At 41.5% G+C, this 19,726-nt stretch overlaps 2 protein-coding genes across 6 annotated transcripts in view; both read left to right on the top strand.

Moving 5' to 3' along the window:
- Positions 1–19,726, top strand: part of agbl4 (AGBL carboxypeptidase 4) — a 267,261-nt gene that overhangs the window by 190,078 nt on the left and 57,457 nt on the right. The gene's annotated exons all lie outside the window — the stretch shown is intronic.
- Positions 6,476–19,560, top strand: bend5 (BEN domain containing 5). 5 transcript variants are annotated; one of them, XM_085774258.1, is made up of 7 exons: positions 6,522–6,599; positions 6,723–6,781; positions 8,054–8,184; positions 9,111–9,591; positions 10,680–10,828; positions 15,320–15,533; positions 15,766–19,560. In XM_085774258.1, the coding sequence occupies exons 3-7, from the start codon at positions 8,083–8,085 to the stop codon at positions 15,960–15,962; spliced, it is 1,143 nt and encodes a 380-aa protein (XP_085630384.1). In that variant the 5' UTR covers positions 6,522–6,599; positions 6,723–6,781; positions 8,054–8,082; the 3' UTR covers positions 15,963–19,560. The 5 variants fall into 5 exon arrangements, with proteins under 5 accessions (XP_085630382.1, XP_085630384.1, XP_085630385.1 ...); XM_085774256.1 differs by having other exon boundaries at positions 6,476–6,781; XM_085774259.1 differs by lacking the exons at positions 6,522–6,599; positions 6,723–6,781 and adding an exon at positions 6,890–7,021.

The following is a 19,726-nucleotide window of genomic DNA, read 5'->3' as shown; positions in this document are numbered from 1 at the left end:
ACGACAAGCAGTTCTGGATATGAATAAAAACATGAAACGGGAATGAGGATACAAGGGGAAAAGCTGCGTGGTATAAACAAATTTTATTGTACTTTAGAGACTCACAGATCTTTCAACAGAAATTAAAACAAGGGTAATAAAAGAGCAGCAAGTAATGGCAAAAAATAAAAACTAATAAGATGACTCTTGGGTTTTGATGTGCTTTTTTCAGATGCAGCAGCTGCAGCAACACTCTGTATTAAGCTGCAAATCAATCTTAACCTCTGCCAAGTGTACAGTAAGCTGCAGGAATGATTCTGTGGAGGGATTTGATATCTGTGACCTTGTCTATCCTTGACTACTCCTGTGTGTGTGTGGGTGGGAGCCTCTTTCTGGCTGGTTGGTGGTCAAGTAAAGGCCTCTAGTTGTCAGAACACTTTGCCCCTCAACATGCCCATGTCGCCCCGTGTCTGACCCCACACCCCACCACCGTGGGTCCCTCCCCTCCATCCCCTAGCGAGAAACGAGCCACTGGTTGGCCTGGGTTTTATCAGCTATTATCTGTCAGATGCTGTGCACCTGTGAGCCTGGCTGCTCCTCTGCATGACGGGCGGCTGTGGTCTTTCGTCCAATCCCAGCGGCTCCCTGCTGTCAACTACAGCAGCAATGAGAAGTTCTCTGGCTGCCTCCGTCTCTGTCTGACAGCCGCCCTGGAGGAAAGGGTAAGAGAAGCAAAGGGAAGAGAAGGAAAAGGGGGAGAAATACCATTAAGATGAGCTGTATTCCCACAGACCAAAGCCTGCCCACCAGCCATGTGCTGCGGCTCACCTGGCTGCCAGATAAGTGGAGATTAGAGGAGAGGAGACGGTGGAAAAGGTATTAGAGGCATTAGAAAAATTCTCTCTGAAACCCGGGGACAGCCTTGATACTTTTAGGATTTCTTGTGTCGTGTCTGACATTTGATGCCGACGCAGAAAGGGCACAGAGACAGACAGGCCACGCTGCTCTTACACAAATGGGCCAATATGCACTCTTTTGTGTATTCTTTTGCTTGTTTCTTCTCTCTAGTCTATTATTGCCATTGCCACTGTATAAATGACAGTTTTGTGAGTTCCCTTAGCAGAGAATAACAGTCTGGTGACACTGGCGAGATCAATACAGGTCCGCAGCAGGAGGTAGAGCGGCCCTAATGAACTGAATTGACTGGTGCTGAAATATGATCAGCATTTCTCTGGTGGTCATTATGTTTCTTATGAAGAAGATCAATGTCTCCTGGGTGGATCACTGAGTGTACACAGCGTGATGGCAGGGCCAGCACTGATACCGTTCTAAATACTTAATGAAGGATTCATACACAATAAGGTTTGCCCCTGCAAATGTTTGTGCATGTGTGTGTGTGAGGGCTTCTTTCTTTCTTTCTTTCTTTCTTTCTTTCTTTCTTTCTTTCTTTCTTTCTTTCTTTCTTTCTTTCTTTCTTTCTTTCCTCTGCCTCTGTTTCAGTCAAAGGTCTTTTATTCAGGCCCTTCAGCATTAGTAACTGATGTGCTTGTGTGAGGCTGTGCTGTTCATTTCATGGGCTATCACTTTTTAAATTGGTGAATGCCTTCTTCATGGTTGATTAGTAATTCATGCGAAGCTAATTAAGAGGCGTAATAAGAGAAAAGACTGGTGAGGTGCCTCCAAAAAAATAATAGGATAGCAGCATTAACCTGCACTGTAAACAGTTGTGATTGATTGTTGTAACGTGTTGCCTAAAAGACGCTTACGCCTCTTTGAATCTGTCATATTGGAACCACACATCCATATCTTCATTTTGCTCAATGCTTTCCTGTTCTTAGAGCATCTTTCCAGAAAGTTGCCTTAATGATCCCTCTGTCCCGGCTGTCTAATGCCTGGCATCATTACTTTGCTAGGTCTGGTGTGTGTATGCTGCTGCTGCTCAGGCTGGCAATCGTCTCTGCCAGCCATCATCACGCACACACCTGTACCAGCATCTGTCCATCCTGCAGACTGGCACAGGTGCTGCCTTCAGATTGGCTGTCAATGTGCCGTAAAGTTAATGCACACACCTCCGAGCACTATAGTAATTTTTCAGCTAAATTGCAAAACCTCATCTCGTTCTCTTTCGCTGTGTGTGTTTGTTTGTCATACACACACACACACACACTCATACACCAATCAGCAACAGAAAGGTGTTGTTTATTTCATATCTGTCCGTTTGTCACTGGGAACTCTTTATGATTCCAGCCGCAACGCTGCAATGATGACGTGTGTACCCGCAGTCTAATTCCATCATCAGCATCATTACTGCTATTATCCCGTGTCTCCCTTTAATGCAGGCTAATGGATGACCAATAAAGATAGATGAGCCTGGCAGTGTGGAGCTAATAGGCAGGACATGATGTCTGGCTTCTGTCCTGACTCCAGTCTTTACTCGATCAACCGCCCCCACAGATAAAACATGGCTAAAATATTATCTAGAGTTATTCTCTCAGCTTTAATGAATCATTGTCCCATCAGATAATTAGCATGCCAACAGTTTGGGACAAATTAGAGCAGAGTTTGTGTGTTTGAATAAGTGTTTAAAACAAACAAAAACAAAGAGCAGATTGGATTTATTAAGTAAATAGACACTTTGGTTTTAATTGTCATAATGGTGAAAAGTCAACACACAACAATGGGGAAACAGCATTTAACTGATATTTAAAGTGTTCTAATTTAAGAGCATTTTGGATGTCGAAAGGTCATGTCAGACTTAATGAATGTTGTTTAAGCCCCTCTGTAATTACATACGTATAGTGCTATAGATAGTCCTAATGTGTGTGTGTGTGTGTGTGAGAGAGAGGGGGGGGGGGGAGATAGAGTGAGAGAGAGAGGGGGAGAATTTGTTCACTCATTTAAATGTTCATTTTTTTCTGTATAGCAAGTTTTTTTTTCATTCTTTTGATAAATATCCTATTCTCTCCGTCCTTTGTGTAATTTGAACAGATTACTTTGACCTTCCTCAGTTCTCACACACTATGAAGCAAAGTCACAAAGTATGAAATTGTACAACAATTTGTCTTTGGTAGACTTTCTGCTTTTCTTTTTATTTCATACAGTTGCAGTATCCAGTCGATATCCCAGTATTGTTGTAGTAGTAGAAGCAAATACTGAAAAGGGTGAAACAATGAAAAATGTTCTGGTCTTGGCAGGAGTTTGTTGGAATAAAACAATACATATAATGTTTCAGATTTATCTACTGCCAAACTGCATTGAATATGTTATCAATTCACAGACTTTTCTTTGTTGGAACACCACTCCCTGGAAGCTGCACTTCTATATGTATTTGTAAAAGCTACACGTGGGGCTACTGTAGAGAAAAATGTAAATACAGATCAACAGATTATGACACAGTCTAGTTCTTGGTAGAGTCCAACCACATCTCTACAACTGGATGAAGGTACTGGAACATACTCAGAGATCACTCCACAATGTGAAGCAATGAAGGTTGAAAACGTGAGCACATGAAAGAGATCAAATACATGTTTTATGTCATTAACACAGAAAGTGCATTGACACTGTCACATGCACATACATCATGTGTTTCCACATGTTCAGCCTGATTAACCTCAGCTCAGCAACATGATGTGACTAAACATGACAAACCAATAAGGATGTTAAAGGTGCAACTTTCACAGAAACACGCCTTAAATATTGTGTGGGTGTTTAAAGTCTTTCTTGTTTGGGAAGGTCCCTAACTGAGGGACGTGACCTGGATGTGTCTAAATGGCAGTCATGATAAGAGCTGGTAGAATCCTTCAAATGCTGAGGAAAGGAGCTTCAAAGCTTCCTGTCTCAACATGGGATACATTGTATCCTTCTTTACAAAAGGAAGAAAGATAGTGTTGTCCCACAATGCCTTGTAGCAACATAATAAAGTGGCAATTGTAGGATAAACCCACAGCATCCATTTCATTCCTGTGACCTTGTGCAAAACTTATGGAAATCCTTGCATGACTGGCTGAGCTCCATAAATATATATAATTATATATTTTCCCCCTCTTTCAAATATGTTCACTTAGGAGTCATCTTGCAAAACAAGCGCATTGAATTTATTGTTAAAAATATGATACTAATGTAATTTATCCTATGTGTTTGTGGTTAAGAAAGACACATTTATCATCAATGTGTTACAGATAAAGTTGGTTTAAAAAAAAAAAACAGATCGCCTTTTTACTGCATTGGTCTTTTCCCAAGTCCTTATATGGATTCTCCTTCATTTCTTTCTGTGCCTTTATGACGTTTTCAATGGAAGTCAAGGAAAAGTTGTTTGACTTTTATACCTCAGCCCTTCTGTGTCATGTCAAAATGTCTCTTGTGAAAAAGGTCTGTTGGGACTGAGGTGCTGAGATAGATGTCAATCAAGCACGGTCTATACACATAGCTGTGTCAAATATTGAATGCATTTACTAAACCCAATATACTACAGTACACAATATACAATATCATTGCATATGAATGTAGATTACTCATGGGGCAGGGACCAATCGACTTGTGGTTTATACATGAATTGTACACTCTCTCTCTCTGTCTGTCTTATATGAAACACGCACACAAAATGGTGTGTTCATTCAAGCAATGAGACCTGGTTTAGGCCGAACAAGGGAGTCCAGCAGTGGAGTGGAGCCACATAGCATGAAATAATTACAGTGAGAAACCAGAGTACATGGGTTAAGCTGTCAGACTTTTTGGAGCTTGGAAATAGTTCTGACAGAAGTTGACATGGTTTATAGTACATATTAAATCTGTAAATGTGCAGTTATTCATTTGTAAAAGCAAAGTGTCCAGAGTAAGATACTGCTATGATTAGTCCACCAGGAATTGCACAGTGCAGTGACAACACAGATGTCAACACACAGATATCTAAACTGATTTTACAAGAAATATACCGCAAAATTTAAAATTGAGGGGAAAAAAAGAAAAATAAATGTGACTTTGGTTTGTTCTGATTTTGGGGGGAAATATGAGACATATTTAGACATGAAAATACTGTAAAATGTTCATGTACTTAACCTTCAATGTGTCTCTAGTCAGAGTCCCATTTTGGGTGGACCTCTGTAAACTCTTTACTTCATCGAAAAGTTGTTGTTTCAACTTTTTTTGAACTTCTCCAAGTTTCAGGACTGAAGAACAACAGGTGTGGCTTCCAAATGAAGTGGTGTCCCCCTTTAAACCCTGGCCACTTCAAAGACAGAAAGCTCCAGAAACTGAGCAGCCTTATGTTGACAAGCTCAGGTTTGAGGACAGGAGAGCCATTGAACAGAAGCTTAGATTAACAGTAATCCTCTGTTCGACTTGTTCAGAAGCTGCTCAAATGGCTTGTCTGTCACTCTCATTCGGGTTGCAGATTGTGGTGTCTGCCAAAGTAGTTGTGCATAGATACATGGGATGAACAGCCACAAAAAAGAAAGAAAAAAAATAGATTAAGCCTTACCGCTAGAATATATTTTATTGTAAAGACACTATGACTATTCACCTTAGTAAGCTAGTCTTCCATTAACTGTTCATTTACCATATATTGAAAACAGCCTAAAACTCCAAAAACTGTAATAAAATGACTGGCATTATGTTCGGAGAATTATTGCCATCACTCTGTTTGTTTTTAAATTGTCTTGTACACAGACTCTGGGAGCGGTCATACAGTACAATGAACAAACATCATGGGGAAGATGGCATTTGAAACAGGCCTAATCATAACTAACTAAATGCCTGAAACTATGAAACAAAATATCAGAGAAGAAAAGGGGCTCTATATAGTTCTGCATCAGTTACTTTTCAATTACAGCAGCCCAAGCAGAACGAAATTGTTAGTGTCATTTATCGACTGTGGTGCTCTCCATTAGAGTAACAACTGAGAGAAATCCATCCTGTTGTATAACCACCTGGCTGTCTTACAATAACAAAGAGTTCATGTCTGTCAGCTGGTCTTAAGTCTTTTTGGTGTGATACAGGAATAGATGAGAAGTGCACACCAGGAAACACATAAAAGCACACAGAAACCAATGAAACCTGACCAAGCAGGTAATCATCTTGGTGGCTTTTCTGACTATAGTTGCCTGAGACAATTCCTCAGGAGACAGCCTGAGAAATAATGGGTGTCTAAACTGATAAGCGCACTGACCCAGAATGACTGAAATGTCCTGTCTAATCACTTAAAGTGATCCTCAAAAATTAACCTACAATTTCTATCTCGTATTGTTGTTTAATAGCCTGGCCCTGTATTGACGTGTTTATTGGCATATTGGCGCAAATCTTCTTAATGTTTAAAATCTGACATTTATTAGGACACCTTTTTAACAATATGTTTAAATACTTGTGCAAGTGAGCAACACCTTTCATATAAATCAAAAACAAGATTTGAATACTTATGCATCTAACCATCTTTTAACAATGAAGTTAATGGCATGTCTATTACTCATGTCTTGATCATCAACCCTGGTGATGTGGACCAGGCAAGAGTAGCCGAGCGCAGACACCATCCCTAACCCCCCCTCCTATGTGTATATATTTTTTTAATACTTTGTGAGGAAAAACTGTCAACCATATCCAAAGTGCAGGACCAAAGAGAAGTAAATAATGTATGCTTTTGTTAGATTCTTTGAAGACGATATGTGCTACGCGTTATCCGTTTCAAATGTGGAAGATTTCAGACCTCTGCACAAAACAGATTTTGATAATCAGAAGGTGTATCTGGTTCACAGAACTGAAGAGAATGGCAGCGCAGGCCAGCCGTGCGAAGCACAGATCCTTGCCCTTGCAGGTAAGTTGCCCTCCTAACACATCAGCGTTTTTTGCTGATTTTAACGCTGGTTTTTCTCCGTCCGACCGATTAACGATTATGTGCGCGGGACTCGAAGAGGTGTCAAAGCGGATCCTTTTGTCCGATCTGTCAAGACGTGATCAGCTGGAGTCTGACACTGATAGCCACAACAACGTCCTCGGCTGCTGCTGCTGCTGCTGCTAGCTGGATGTGCTAGTTAGATATGCTAAGATAAGTTTGGTAAGGTAGTCACACCTCGTCGTCAGTGCTTTACGGGTTGTTTTTTTTAAACGTTCACTGTGTCGTGTGCCTAAAGTTAAGCCTCGGTGTTTCGGTAGACTAGTGCGTCTCGTTTGGTTAAATACGTGGCATGCAGCAGTGATAGCCAGTCACAGCGGTTGTTTACAACATGAAGCTAACGCCTGCTAGCTCGCTGTGTATCCGCTCCAGCGTTAGCATGTTAGCGTCGACGCGCTAGTTACCAGCGAGCACACAACAGAGCTGTCACTAACATTTGAAACACACACACAGACAGACACCACACAGACAGTGGTCGGTGTGTTATCACATTAGTAGTGGTTTTGCTAATGTGGTCGAGAGACTGGTAGCCCCCGGGTGCTTCGCTGGGGGCTGCGGTTAGCTTGTTAGCTGGATTATTTGATGGTGTGTGTCACTGAGGGGATGCGGCGCTGCAGTCATCGCAGTGTCAGACATCCGTGCACTGCACACACACACATACACACACACACTCATACAACAAATACCAGCAACTTGTCCGTCCGTCAGTAACATGTCAGCGTCATGGCTGGTTTCATGACAGTGTCAATGTGCTTCAGTGTGAAAGTGAAATGATATGCTTCACGTCCGCCGCGGTTGCACTCACTGTTTGTCCACTGTCGTTTTCTATGCTCGATCTTTAACAAGCTTCATCACTAATCCCAGAATCTGAGCCGTCTGGGCTGCAGGATCGCTCCGACCTGACTAACACCCTCACAGCGTCGGTTTCCTTAGGACGATTTCTGCCTCACGCCTCTACAATGCGTGTAGGTTTTGTTTTGTTTTTTAGTTTAGGCTTCAGTTTTTTTGGCCAAGTGAGTGAGAGTTAGGTGAATCTAGCGGGATGGAGAGATGATAACGCCCTCGGCCCGGGTAGGACAATGGATGAAAAGAGTTCTGTGGGTACTGTCACAGCTTTATGAAAATCCATCCAACTTTTTTCTTTTATTGGAAACTTCATGGGTTTCTTCCTGTTTGTACTTTTGCATTTCACAGATACAGTAGAGGAATTTGAAGACAGTATAATGCAAAAGAAGATGAAAATTCCCAAGATGTCCATCGAAAATTCAGGAAACTCAATTGAGAACAATTTTGGAGAGGAGAGAATGCCACTCAGACATAAAAAGGTAGGCACGCCAAAATTGGACAGTAGTTGTGTTGTTGTTATTGGAGGAAAGGAGTGTTGTACATTTAGAAAGACAGCTCTGGGTAAACAACTCTCTCATCTTGATGATTGTGTTTGTACTGACACCAGCATCATGCCATATAATCACACTGCACCTCAGTTATGCTTACATGATGCTTATCAATTGATACAACAATTGAAATATAACTTTGTGGTGCTGTCATAACAAATTACGTTACTGTACATCACATCATTGTTTGTATGTGGGTGTAACAATTACTTTCAAATATGTATCAAAACAAAACATCCTATTTAAATTTCTTGGTCAACGTTTTATTACTTTGTCAGTGAGAACCCTAAACACTGCACTGTGAAAGGATGGGTGCATGTGCTACTGCATGTATCTTGTTGATGTATGCTCATCAATCGTCTTATATTCAAATATTTCTATTAATGATTCAATGTCACATTTCCATAAACTTGGATGACACCCAAAATCCCCCACGCTATTTTTACCATATGCTGGATTAACACAAATTCAGCACTCTGGACAGCTGCCCTTTCACAGACAAATCCTCTGAGCGGCTCATCAAGAAACTCAGTGACTCCTCTCCTCCCAGTTCCTACTGAGATCCACACAGTCAAAGCAAACTGTTTTCACTTTGTATGTCATGCCATTTTTAGATTGATGTGTCTTTTTTCAGCTCTACCTCAAATTATAGGATGGAAACATACTGAGTCAGATCTTTCCTGTGCTTTGTTACTGATGCAGCAGATAGATTTGCAAAATTAAGTGAAACTGTTTATTTGGCCCTCCTCCACACATGGTGAATTTTGTATTATGTTCATGTTCTCAACTTTCTAGTTATTACAGTGTAAATTATAGTCCACCAGTCTATCCAGTCCCTAACTTGATTGTTTCCTCAGGCCCTGTCTCAGGACCATGGACGCCCACTTTCTAACTCATCCAAGAGCCTGGCAGCAGTAGTGGCTCGCCTGGAGAGAAACGCTGCCAGCTCCTGCATGGAGGGCGAGGAGGACCTGGATGAGGACCGGCTGGCCGAGGAGGGAGAGGATGCAGAAGATGAAGACGACGACATGGAAGCGGAACATCAGCGACATCATCACCAGCAGCAACAACAGCAGCATTTGGAGGTGGATACGGATTGTGTGTCCGAGGTTGCCGCCGCTGTGGTTCCTAGAGTCTTGTACGAGGAGCTGGTTCACAGCTACAGGCAACAGGAGGAGGAGATGAGGAGGCTGCAGCAGGAGTTGGAGCGAACCCGCAGGCAGCTGGTACAGCAGGCCAAGAAGCTGAAGGAATATGGCAGCTTGCTGACAGAAGTCAAAGAACTGAGGGACTTCAACAGGAGGCTGCAAGATGTACTTCTTATGAGATTAGGCAGCGGTGAGAGACCAAGAGCATGCATGTCAACACACAAACAAAGTATGAATGTCTCTGTAACTGTAATCCAAAGATAGAACATTCAGTCCTATAGAAGTCGGCCCTGGACGGACACATCTCTGCACTCAACTTACTTACTTACTTTATGTTTTACTTTGATTACATCACATGACCTTCATTGTGGATGCTCCAATTTTTCATTTTGGCTTATGTGCTTAGCTTCTAGGTTTATTCTTGTCCCTGAAAATGTAGATACATAGTTACAAGTAGAACTGGGCAACACCAAAGTTGAGTCGAGATGCTTCACTTAGTGTGGCTAATATTTGAATGTAGTTATACTGACCAGTGATTTGAGGACCTCGAACAGAACAATGGGGGTGCAGGACTTTGAATATGGCCATAAAGAATACACTTGCTCTAAATGCAATAGGTTTTAATAGTTAATATACTCACAACACTGAGATTATAATCCAACAATAGGATTATGGTGGGTCCAATACTCAGGTTTTAAATTCTATACAGGAAGTTGAATAAAAGGCATCATAGTAGTGTGATTAAAAGTGGTGTAGTTGCAGCACATAGCAGGGTACAAACACGAGCTTTGCCAGATGCTGGTGTTAACCTCAACCCCACTGTAGATCTGGACAGAGGCGCGTGGCTACTGGCTAGACCATCTAATGGACAGGCTAAAGATTAGAGCACCCTGGGGTGCTGTCGGGTAGGGGATGGAGTGCTCTGACCGATATTAAAACTCATCAGCGACATTGGAGCTTAGTGTGGCCAGCCACCAAGCCAGCTTAGTTACTGGGCTAAAATAACCGCATGCCTTGAGGCACATGCCTAGGCCCAAGGCAGGAAACAAGGAAACAAGCAGGTAGTGTAGGCACCGCTCCAGTGATGAAGACCCTGAAACTGGTCCAGGTACCGTTGATTAAGGTGCAACTGGCTGTTTACAGCTGGCACAGGGTCTAATGTTATTGGAGTCTGCCGTGCCTAGCATTTGATGAATGGCTTTTGTCCTCTGCTCAACATAAAGTGAAGATTTGTTGGTTGTATTCCTGTAAAGTCAAATGTCTTGTTTGTGTTTCCAGAGCCTATGCATGACAATGGTACTCAGACAATCAAAGCTGAAGTGGTTGAACCCATTGTTGAAGCCCAAGAGACATGCAGAGAAGAAGCCAACACCAGTTCCAGCTACTCACCCTCACCTCGAACAGTATACACCTGCAATGACGGAAAGGTCAGTCCCACAAGACTAAGAGACACTTCAGTTAGATTTTCACAATCCTCCTCCAGCTGGCGTGTGATTTCCACCTTTTCAACTGCTTTTGTTTTGTTTTTCATAGTCAGATCACATGTCTATTTATCTGCTACCAAACCCTCCATGTGGTCTTTGTGATGTTCCCTGTCTGTTCTCGTCTCCTTCATCTTTTTTTGACATGCATTCTTGAAGGCAAAATCATTCATCCAAATGTAAACACAAGTGTAGCCCCAGTGCTTCAATTCAAAACACGGGAATGAAAGATGCCATCAGTCAAACATTGATTGACAGGCTTTTAACATCCAGTCCAACAGGCAACAAATTAATCTGATGTTTTCTGATGCTGTTCAAAGCCTGTTAGTGATGTTCAGTCAGTCACCAGCCAGCAGTTAACCAGGCCTCTATTTTCAATTATAATCAACAGAGAAATATCTGAAATGTTGAGATTCTAGTCGGGATGCAAGTTGATAAGATTGTATTGATAACAATACCATTCAATTCTGCCTATCAGCTTGATTTATTGAACAATGAAATGGCAGGCTTTTACACGTTTTTACCTCACAGTCAGACCTGACTTAGCTGTACAGTGTGTAAACCAATAGGTTAGGACTGCAGCTTTAAGTCCTTTTCGCATAGGACGCGGTGAGCACAGGCTGCGCACAGCCTACCATTCATTGTGTATGTGTTGTGCATGTGTACACGCCCCTGGTCTGTGCAGCGTGGAGGGGCGTGCAATGCTCACGCATGCTGCTCTTGCGTGTTGCGTGGAGGTTGAGCCAGGCTCAACTTGAACACAGCGCTCTGTGATGATACCTCCGTGCGTCCAATAGGACGGACTCCCAAAACCGGAAACTGGGACGAGTTGAAACTCTCCCAATTGAACCCCGAGGGTTTTGTGAACCCACTCACTCCCCTCTTTGTGTTTGCTGCTACTCGTCTCCTTCTCAGAGAAATGAGTAGTGGGATTTTCTTCGGCTTATTTGTCAGATACATAGGGCATTGATATTCACAACAAAGGGTAGGAGGAAAGAAACCCTTCCTGACGCCGTTTCGATCACCCAGCAACACACACATGATTTGGTGCACTCTTGCGCTGTACTCCGTGGTGCGCATGGAAAACACTGTGTCCTATGTGAAAAGGTCTTTATTAATCATTTTACTAGTTGCATCTGGAGAATAGAAGGAATTTCTGCACACTGTTCTATAAACTTGCATAGGTCTATTCCTGGACAAAGCAGAAGCAACGTTTTGGTCTATACGACCTTTCATCAGTTGCATCTGGTCCATTCAAACAGAATTACCTTTCAGAAATATTCAAATTTAAAATGCTTTTTATATACTATGGCTTTGCTGAATAATTGATGATATTTTCAGCATACCCAACTTATCTACATCTTGATTTCAGTATTTAATCAATAATCATCATCAATCTAGCGAGCATCAGTACAGAGTTGTAACAAAACCTTCACCGATTGACTAGGTGAGCAGATCATTGTCTTGTTTAAAATGACTACCCACATATATTGTCTGGACTCTCCCCACAGAGGTCGCTGCTGGAAAGCATTCATTAGGCTGCATGAACACATAGATGTGTCTTCAGGTATGACAGCCGCAGTTTATTAACACCATTGCTCTTAAGTGTTAACAGGGATAATAAACAGGTGTATTACACTTTTCACTTTTATCAGCATTGAGTCACAGAGCAGCCCTGGAAAGAGGCTGGATAAGTAAGACACAGTCAGAGCAAGAGACACACGGCCCAGCTCTGTGAGAGAAACAGACTGACTTGAGAGAGATGCACTGAACACGAACACTTAACCTGAGCCCACTGTTATTTACTGACAACAAACTTGGAGAGGAGAGGTTTCAGATTGCTCTTCCTTCAATTCTCTCTCATGTAGTTTTTTTCTCTTTTCATAACCAATACTTCTGCTTTATCTTTACTGCAAAGTTGTAAACATTGACAACAGCTTTAACACAAGGAGGAGACGAGAGTCCTTACTTAATTTGCAGAACCCAAACACAACTCACCGAGAGAGCATATAGTTCTGCATGGCTCTGAAATTGATAAGGTTGGAGGTACAACAGTCTGATGTAGAGCTGCAACAATTAATTGATTAATCAAACAATAATCTATTATTAAATTAATCGTCAACTATTTTGATAATAGAATACTGTAAATTCCGGACTATAAGCCGCTACTTTTTTCACACACTTTGAACCCTGCGGCCTATACAACGCAGCTAACGCAGCTAATTTATAGATTTTTACTGGCTAACGGCCTCCGGGGGGCGCTCTAGCAGGAAGCACAAAAGTGAGACAGACATGTGGGGAAAGATTATGCAGCGAAGAAGACACTAGTTTTGAGTTTTGGTGCAGTGTTTTATTTTCTAACCAGGCATGTTACTGTCATGTGCTGTGTTGATGCCGTGTTGGTGCCGTTTGAAAGAAAGCATGTCTTAAAGAGGAACTAAGCAGGATTTCTGCCGTGGCTATGCTACATTTTTACCTTAATTAAAAAGCTCCGGAGTAATTGTGATGGTTAACTACATGACTGTGACTTGTACGAGTGAGAACGGAGGCTCTCTGCCTTCACCTGGCGTCTCACGGCTGAAAACCAACCTTGCAACATCAGTGTAGTACCTGTGTGTAGTGAAATATAGATTCAACTACTCACCTACATCAAATTCTCCATCCCAAACCCTAGTTATCAGTTATATCTCCACTTTTTCAATTGTATACGTATCTCAATTTACCTGTATTTTATGATCATGTGTCACATGATAGATAGGGCTTTTAAACCCTCACTTGTAGATAATCCCAATAACCCCTGTCACCCTTTGAGTCCTCAACCCTTGAGTCCCTTCTCTGTGTAAATCTGGCTCTCTGTTTGCGGGTGACGGTGGGAACTCATCTAATTTTGTAGGAAATGCTGTATTTCCTCTCAACATCTCATGAACGTGGGAACATGCCGTCATAGCTGATCAGTCCTTTCCCCCTGGCTGCCCTACCCTAGCAGGTAAACAAGGTTGAGAAGATTATTATTGTTCCTGCAAGCCCAGCCAGCATCATCAGTGTTTATTAGCCTGTTAGGGTTCTTTACTCCCCCCACTGCTGTAACTCAACCAGCGTCCTGTCTCTGATGACAGGGGGGGAATTGGTACTACAAGCTCTGGGGCCTGCAGCCACTTCAAGCGTGAAGAACACTTGCAAATTAGAACTCTCCTACATCAGGGACCCCATATTAATTATTTGCACGAGAGGAATTTAAAGTGACTGACAGGTTAGCCCTAGTGAGAGCGCGAGAGGGGAAAGAGGTAGAAACAGAGGACGAGAGATGGAGAGAGAGAGATAAACGAGAGCAACAGGGAGGGAGGATGAAAACAATCTTGTCTAACTTGAGGGCAGTAAAAAGCTTGTCTGCTGGCCGGGGGCCTAAAGCACATTAGCTGCACAGGGAAAAGCCTTTTGGATGCTAGCCTAAAGACTTTACAGTGATAAGAGAGCAGAGAAGGGAAAGGGAGTCACATATGCCCCCTGCTGCATTAGCTCACCTAGAAGACCAGGGCAGTCTGCCTAGGCTGGCAATCGGCTTGGAGTGTTTGGTGCAGGCTTATGCAACATGCCGCTACAGTGTGTGTAGAGCTACAGGCTAAGTTCATAGTGGAGGTAATCCAGGCCACAAGCAGCCAGTGGCCTGAGCTTATTTATGTATCCTAGTTGGTGAAAGTGCTGCTTCTTGGGATTTGCAATTTGGTCCAAGCATGAGCTCGTTAAGACGTGTTCTTCCACGACTCTCTATGATCTGCCCTGTCCATTTAGGTTTAGAGGGTTTCACACCTGTGTAGAGCATTGGTGAAACTGGATTGAGATCCAACAGCACCTTTCACAAATCTGTGGGTGGTTAGTGTCATCGCAGAGGGATGACAGGACATGATGTGTTATTGACTGATATGATATGTGTTGTTTTAGTTTGTTTCTCTCACTTCCTCTGTGTTGTGGTGGACACTTGCATACAAGCCCCCCACCCCCAATTGCAAATCTGATTCCAGCATATGTTATCCACCATATCCTGGTGGAGAAACAAGAACAAGAGCCATGTTTTTGTCCACTTTCATTTGGGTTTTAAACATTTTATTTGACTTTAATTTCATTTTGCTGATAAAAGAAAGAAAAGGGGATTTATTAAAGCACTTTGGCCTATTAATTAATGAAGTGACTGACTGAAATATCATCAGATTAAAAAATATATATATAAGTGTCTAAATGTCTTAGTTCCAGTAATGGTGGAGCAGACAGTTCCTCAGTGGGTGGTAATGGTTGGAAATTGATCTTGAATTAACAAGAGCAGATGAGACTTCCTATCATATCACTTTTTTATTTTGTCCGGATTCATATTTTTATCTCTAGCAAATTGTAGATTTTGAAATGTGGTGCTCACAGTGATGTTCACACCTCTCCTCTCTGCAGGTACACCTAGGTGGTGGAATTTGGGTAGAGGAAGAGAAGTGGCACCAGCTTCAGCGGACCCAGGGAGACTCCAAGTTCACGAAGAACCTGGCTGTAATGATCTGGGGCACAGAAACCCTCAAAAACCGTAGTGTCACAGGAGTGGCCACCAAAAAGAAGAAAGATGCCCTGCCCAAACCTCCACTGTCGCCCAGCAAGCTGAAAATCGTCAGAGGTAAGATTTCTACTTGAGGTTTAAATCTTTAAAATCAAAACAATGAGAGAGATGAATCCGTGTTTTGAACGACCTCTTGTAAGTTGGAAAACATCAGGTACAGAACAAATTATTTTCTTTGCTCATATTGCCTTTCAATCATTGAAATATATTCATTATACACCAGACCAAGATATGATCAGCAATTTTTGATTCAGTGTAGTCTGACTGCTAATGCTCACTCCTTCTCCAGAGTGTCTCTACGACAGAGTGTCTCAAGAAACAGCCGACAGTGCAGAGATTACACAGAGATTATCCAAAGTGAACAAATACATTTGTGAAAAGATAATGGACATCAACAAGTCCATCAAGAACGAGGAGCGGCGGGAGTCCAAGCTGCTCATCAGACAGACAGTCAAGATGGAGAACTTCACCTACGATGGCATGTAGTGATCAACTGTTGTCACACCAGCGCCTTCTGCCCGCCCCCGTGGTCCGCAGGATATTTAGGGGACTTGATATGAGTGGTTGGGGTTTTGTCACAGTTTCAGGAGCAGTTGTATTCCTTTTGACGCATTGGATTGGTGATTATGTGAAATGTTGAAACAATTAGTACCCTACCTAATTTCCCACAGAACAACCATCACCTCCCTCCGTGCCCAGTTTCCTCATTGGCTGACAGACAGCTTTACCCACCAGTGACTGGCTGACGTGAGCTCATGTGAACTACTTTGATATGAGCTGGTATGAGTGTTTTTATAAGCTTTACAGTAGAATTGGTACAGAGACATGGTTTATTGAGGTGTGTGCATTTGTGTCAAAGGAGAGGTTAGAGTGATTGTTCAATTAATTTATTGTTCTGTGTCAGAACATAATTTTGAGTCATTAAACTTTTAAAAAGTAAGAGGTTTTTTTCACTAGACAAAGTCTTCTGATGATAAAGATGCTTATACTAGATTGCGTTAGATCTTAGATGTGTGGACAGGTGGCTGTTTTGATGACTACCCAATACCTGCGGTTTTGTGGTGTTTGCGGTTTGTACTTACTGCATGCAATGAGACGGCACTGTCTCATGTGCACCAGTCTTAATTGGTACCAGCGATATTGCATTTTGCAACATATTCTGTTGCTCCAAGAGATTATTAACTAGTGTTTGTTCCCCCTAAACTGTAAGTCAATCAAAACACATTGTTTTATTAAATGGAGGCTTAACTGGGTTTAATAGGAAGCATGACTCTAATGTAGAGTCTAAAGAGAGCTATATTTGTTTTGTTTTATGTTGACCTTTTAGTTATGAATCATTGCCATCAGTTTAGAGAGCATGAGGAAAGGTTTTAATGGCATATTCCTGTGTTACTCTTAATCTAACATGTCACTTTCAGACAATTTGACTGTTTAATGAGCTGTAGTGGTACAGGCATGTTGATGCCTAGAAAGGCCTTAAATGGATTTGGCAATCACCAGGGACTGGTCTGCCCCTTGGTTTTCTAGTAAGCTGTGATTGTAAATGTATAGTAAGCTGAAGTGATGAAGCTTCACCTGCACTTTGCTGTGAGAATGTAAGGGTGGCTTGGTACTATTACTGTGAGATTCACAACATTAAGTTGAACTGAGCCGGGCTACTTTGTCCCCCACCCCACACCTCCCCTGTTAAAAGATGCTGGGTTGCACAGGACAACACGGGGACGAAAATCAGAGTGCAGCTCTGCACGGTTCAGGTCATCTTCATGTGGAAGCAGTGTTAGCTGTGGGTAAAGCTGTCTGAAAAACTGTTGTGCTGTTGAAGTTGTCTGGGCCTGCTGAACCCTATAATAACCCCCTCTTTTTTAAGCCATGCCACTGGGGAACAAAGTACGGTCGCTCCAGTGACAGCTTCCTCTGAGCTATGCCATCAGAACTTTGAAAACTGTCCTCTTTTTCTTGTATGTTTTTTTAAATGTTTTTTTTTTCTCTCCAGTTGTTTTATTGTTTTGATCCAAAATGGTTTGTGTGGCTGTCTGCAGGCTGGAACCTAAACGCTGCAGATTGAAATCTCAACTGTGACCTAGCTGCGGCTAACTGTGAATCTGCTGCAGAGCTGCCTATCAAGCCTTTCTCCTCTTTACACTTTAGGTTCTTGTTTGTTGGTTGGTTTATTTCTCTCTATCATTTTGTCTGTCTTGGTTTTTGTTATTTCAAAAGTTCAGATCAGCCTTTTCAGCTACCTTATGTTTTGGAGATATTTTAGTGTACATAAAACACTTTTTACTTTTTCCACCAAACATGAATATTTCAGTTTCTAGTCATGCTACATGTTACAGTTTTAAAGGTTCTGGTCCAGTTTTGGTTTAATTTCTAATTGATGTTGTAATTCTGTGTTACCTGACAAGTTCTTGTTTCTTTTTACACTTGCGTATTTTTGTTTGTTTCATCATAATTGTTGGCTTTAAGCTTGATATTGTATCCAGATGTAGATGAGTGAAATCTACAAATGAAAAAGATTTCTCCCTTTCATAGCCAAAGCGATCTTTAAAAAATAGTATTTTGACAAGGCCCATATGTCACGCTACATTCGCAACGTGATACTTGATAAGCCTCACTAAGAGTCTACCTTCTAATTACCTGCCACAATAATATGAAAATCTCTATTGTTTAACCATTGTGCTCCCACAATTGAGAAGCAGTAGTTAGGTCGACACAAATCATTTACATTGAATGCACTTTAAACTTCTGGGGGCAATTTCTTCAATCTTAAAGAAATGTATTTGTGGTATTCGTCCTTTTTTAAATGTCTATACTATATAGATTAAGGCCTAACAATCATTATATTATCATGAAGCACCTTATAACATTTTGGTTTGTTTTTTTCTTAGACTATATGGCAAGATTTTTTTTTTTGTCAGTCAGAACTGCCCCTGACATGTCAATGCTCCACAACAAGCTTGATAGATTTGGTACTTCAAAAATGAATATTTGAATTATTGAAGGGTCATTTGGAGTTCTTAGAAAAAAGAGATTTCAACAGGTCAAGATTTTGTTGAAACTGGATTTAATATCTCCATCGTGGCCTCGTGAACATGAATGAATGGCGTACTTAAAACTCACAAGCAAAAGTCAACAACTGTTCTATAAACTTGCTTGGTTTTCAAGCCCAAAACACAATTCAAAAATCTGAAAAGATATTTTATCTATGAAATGTGCAAGATGACTGGAAAATGTGCTTTAACTTGACATGTCAAGATGCTGGTTATGTATAGATATGACTTATATAAAGACAATTGTGTATTTTTCCAAATGAGTGGTGTTTGTAAGCCAAAGTATTGAATGCTGAGATCAAGGTAAAGAAGGGGGATGATGCTGACTAACGAATCAGCGGGTTTGCACAAAAAATGGCCCATGCCAAGGTAACAGAGCTTAGTGAATCTTAAGCCACCAAAATGGTGACATATTATTGATATATATATTTTTGAGTTCCTAAAACAATGTCCCTTTTTAGTGTCTTTTAGTTTTTGTTTCCCTGCCCTGTACAAAGCAACATGTGAGGTTTAAGTGTGCTAGCAAAGAAAGAATGAAAAGATTTCTGCTGATCAAAGCAACCTCACTGAAATTCTGACAAGTTGTTGTATAGTGTTTGTGTTTGTTTCTTTGTTGTTTGATGCCAAAAGCGGGTGTGGTTTCAAAGGCTGGTTTCCTAGAGTGTGATTTAGCCTAATCCTTTAACTAAAACCATCTTTAGTGGATGAAAGCTGTATGGAAGTACTGTTTTAACCCAAATTTGACTTAATCTGTGATGGCAAAGCCAATCTCTTATCAAATGTACAAGTCACTTGCAGAGGAGCAGTTTGGGATTTAGCAGCAGACTAGTAACATACACAGATACATAACCTGGCAGAGCCATGAACAGATACTGTAGGCTAGTTTGGCTCTGTTACAACACCAGACCCTCTAGTGCACTCACTGTCACACTCAAGTAGTGATAGGGAGGAGATGTAACTTTGCTCGCTCTGTGATCCTCTTCTTGTGCCACCTCCAGGTCATTACTTTCCTGACATTTATATGGATTGGATTTTTTTTAAAAATGCACATGTATTCAGCAGCAAATCCTGTCCTCCTTGCTTGGTGTTTTGACGTATGTTGTGAATACCTGTCAAAGCTTCAGAAGTGAGGGAGCTTTATGTTGCTTTTTGACAGTTTGATTGGGGAAAAAGAGATCAGTTTCTAGCTTCACTTTGTGC

This window comes from Trachurus japonicus, chromosome 4 (genome assembly GCF_045865225.1).
Source record: "Trachurus japonicus isolate A0001 chromosome 4, Traja_1.0".
In the NCBI taxonomy this organism is placed as follows: Eukaryota; Metazoa; Chordata; class Actinopteri; order Carangiformes; family Carangidae; genus Trachurus; species Trachurus japonicus.
This window is presented reverse-complemented; position numbering and strand designations above follow the sequence as displayed.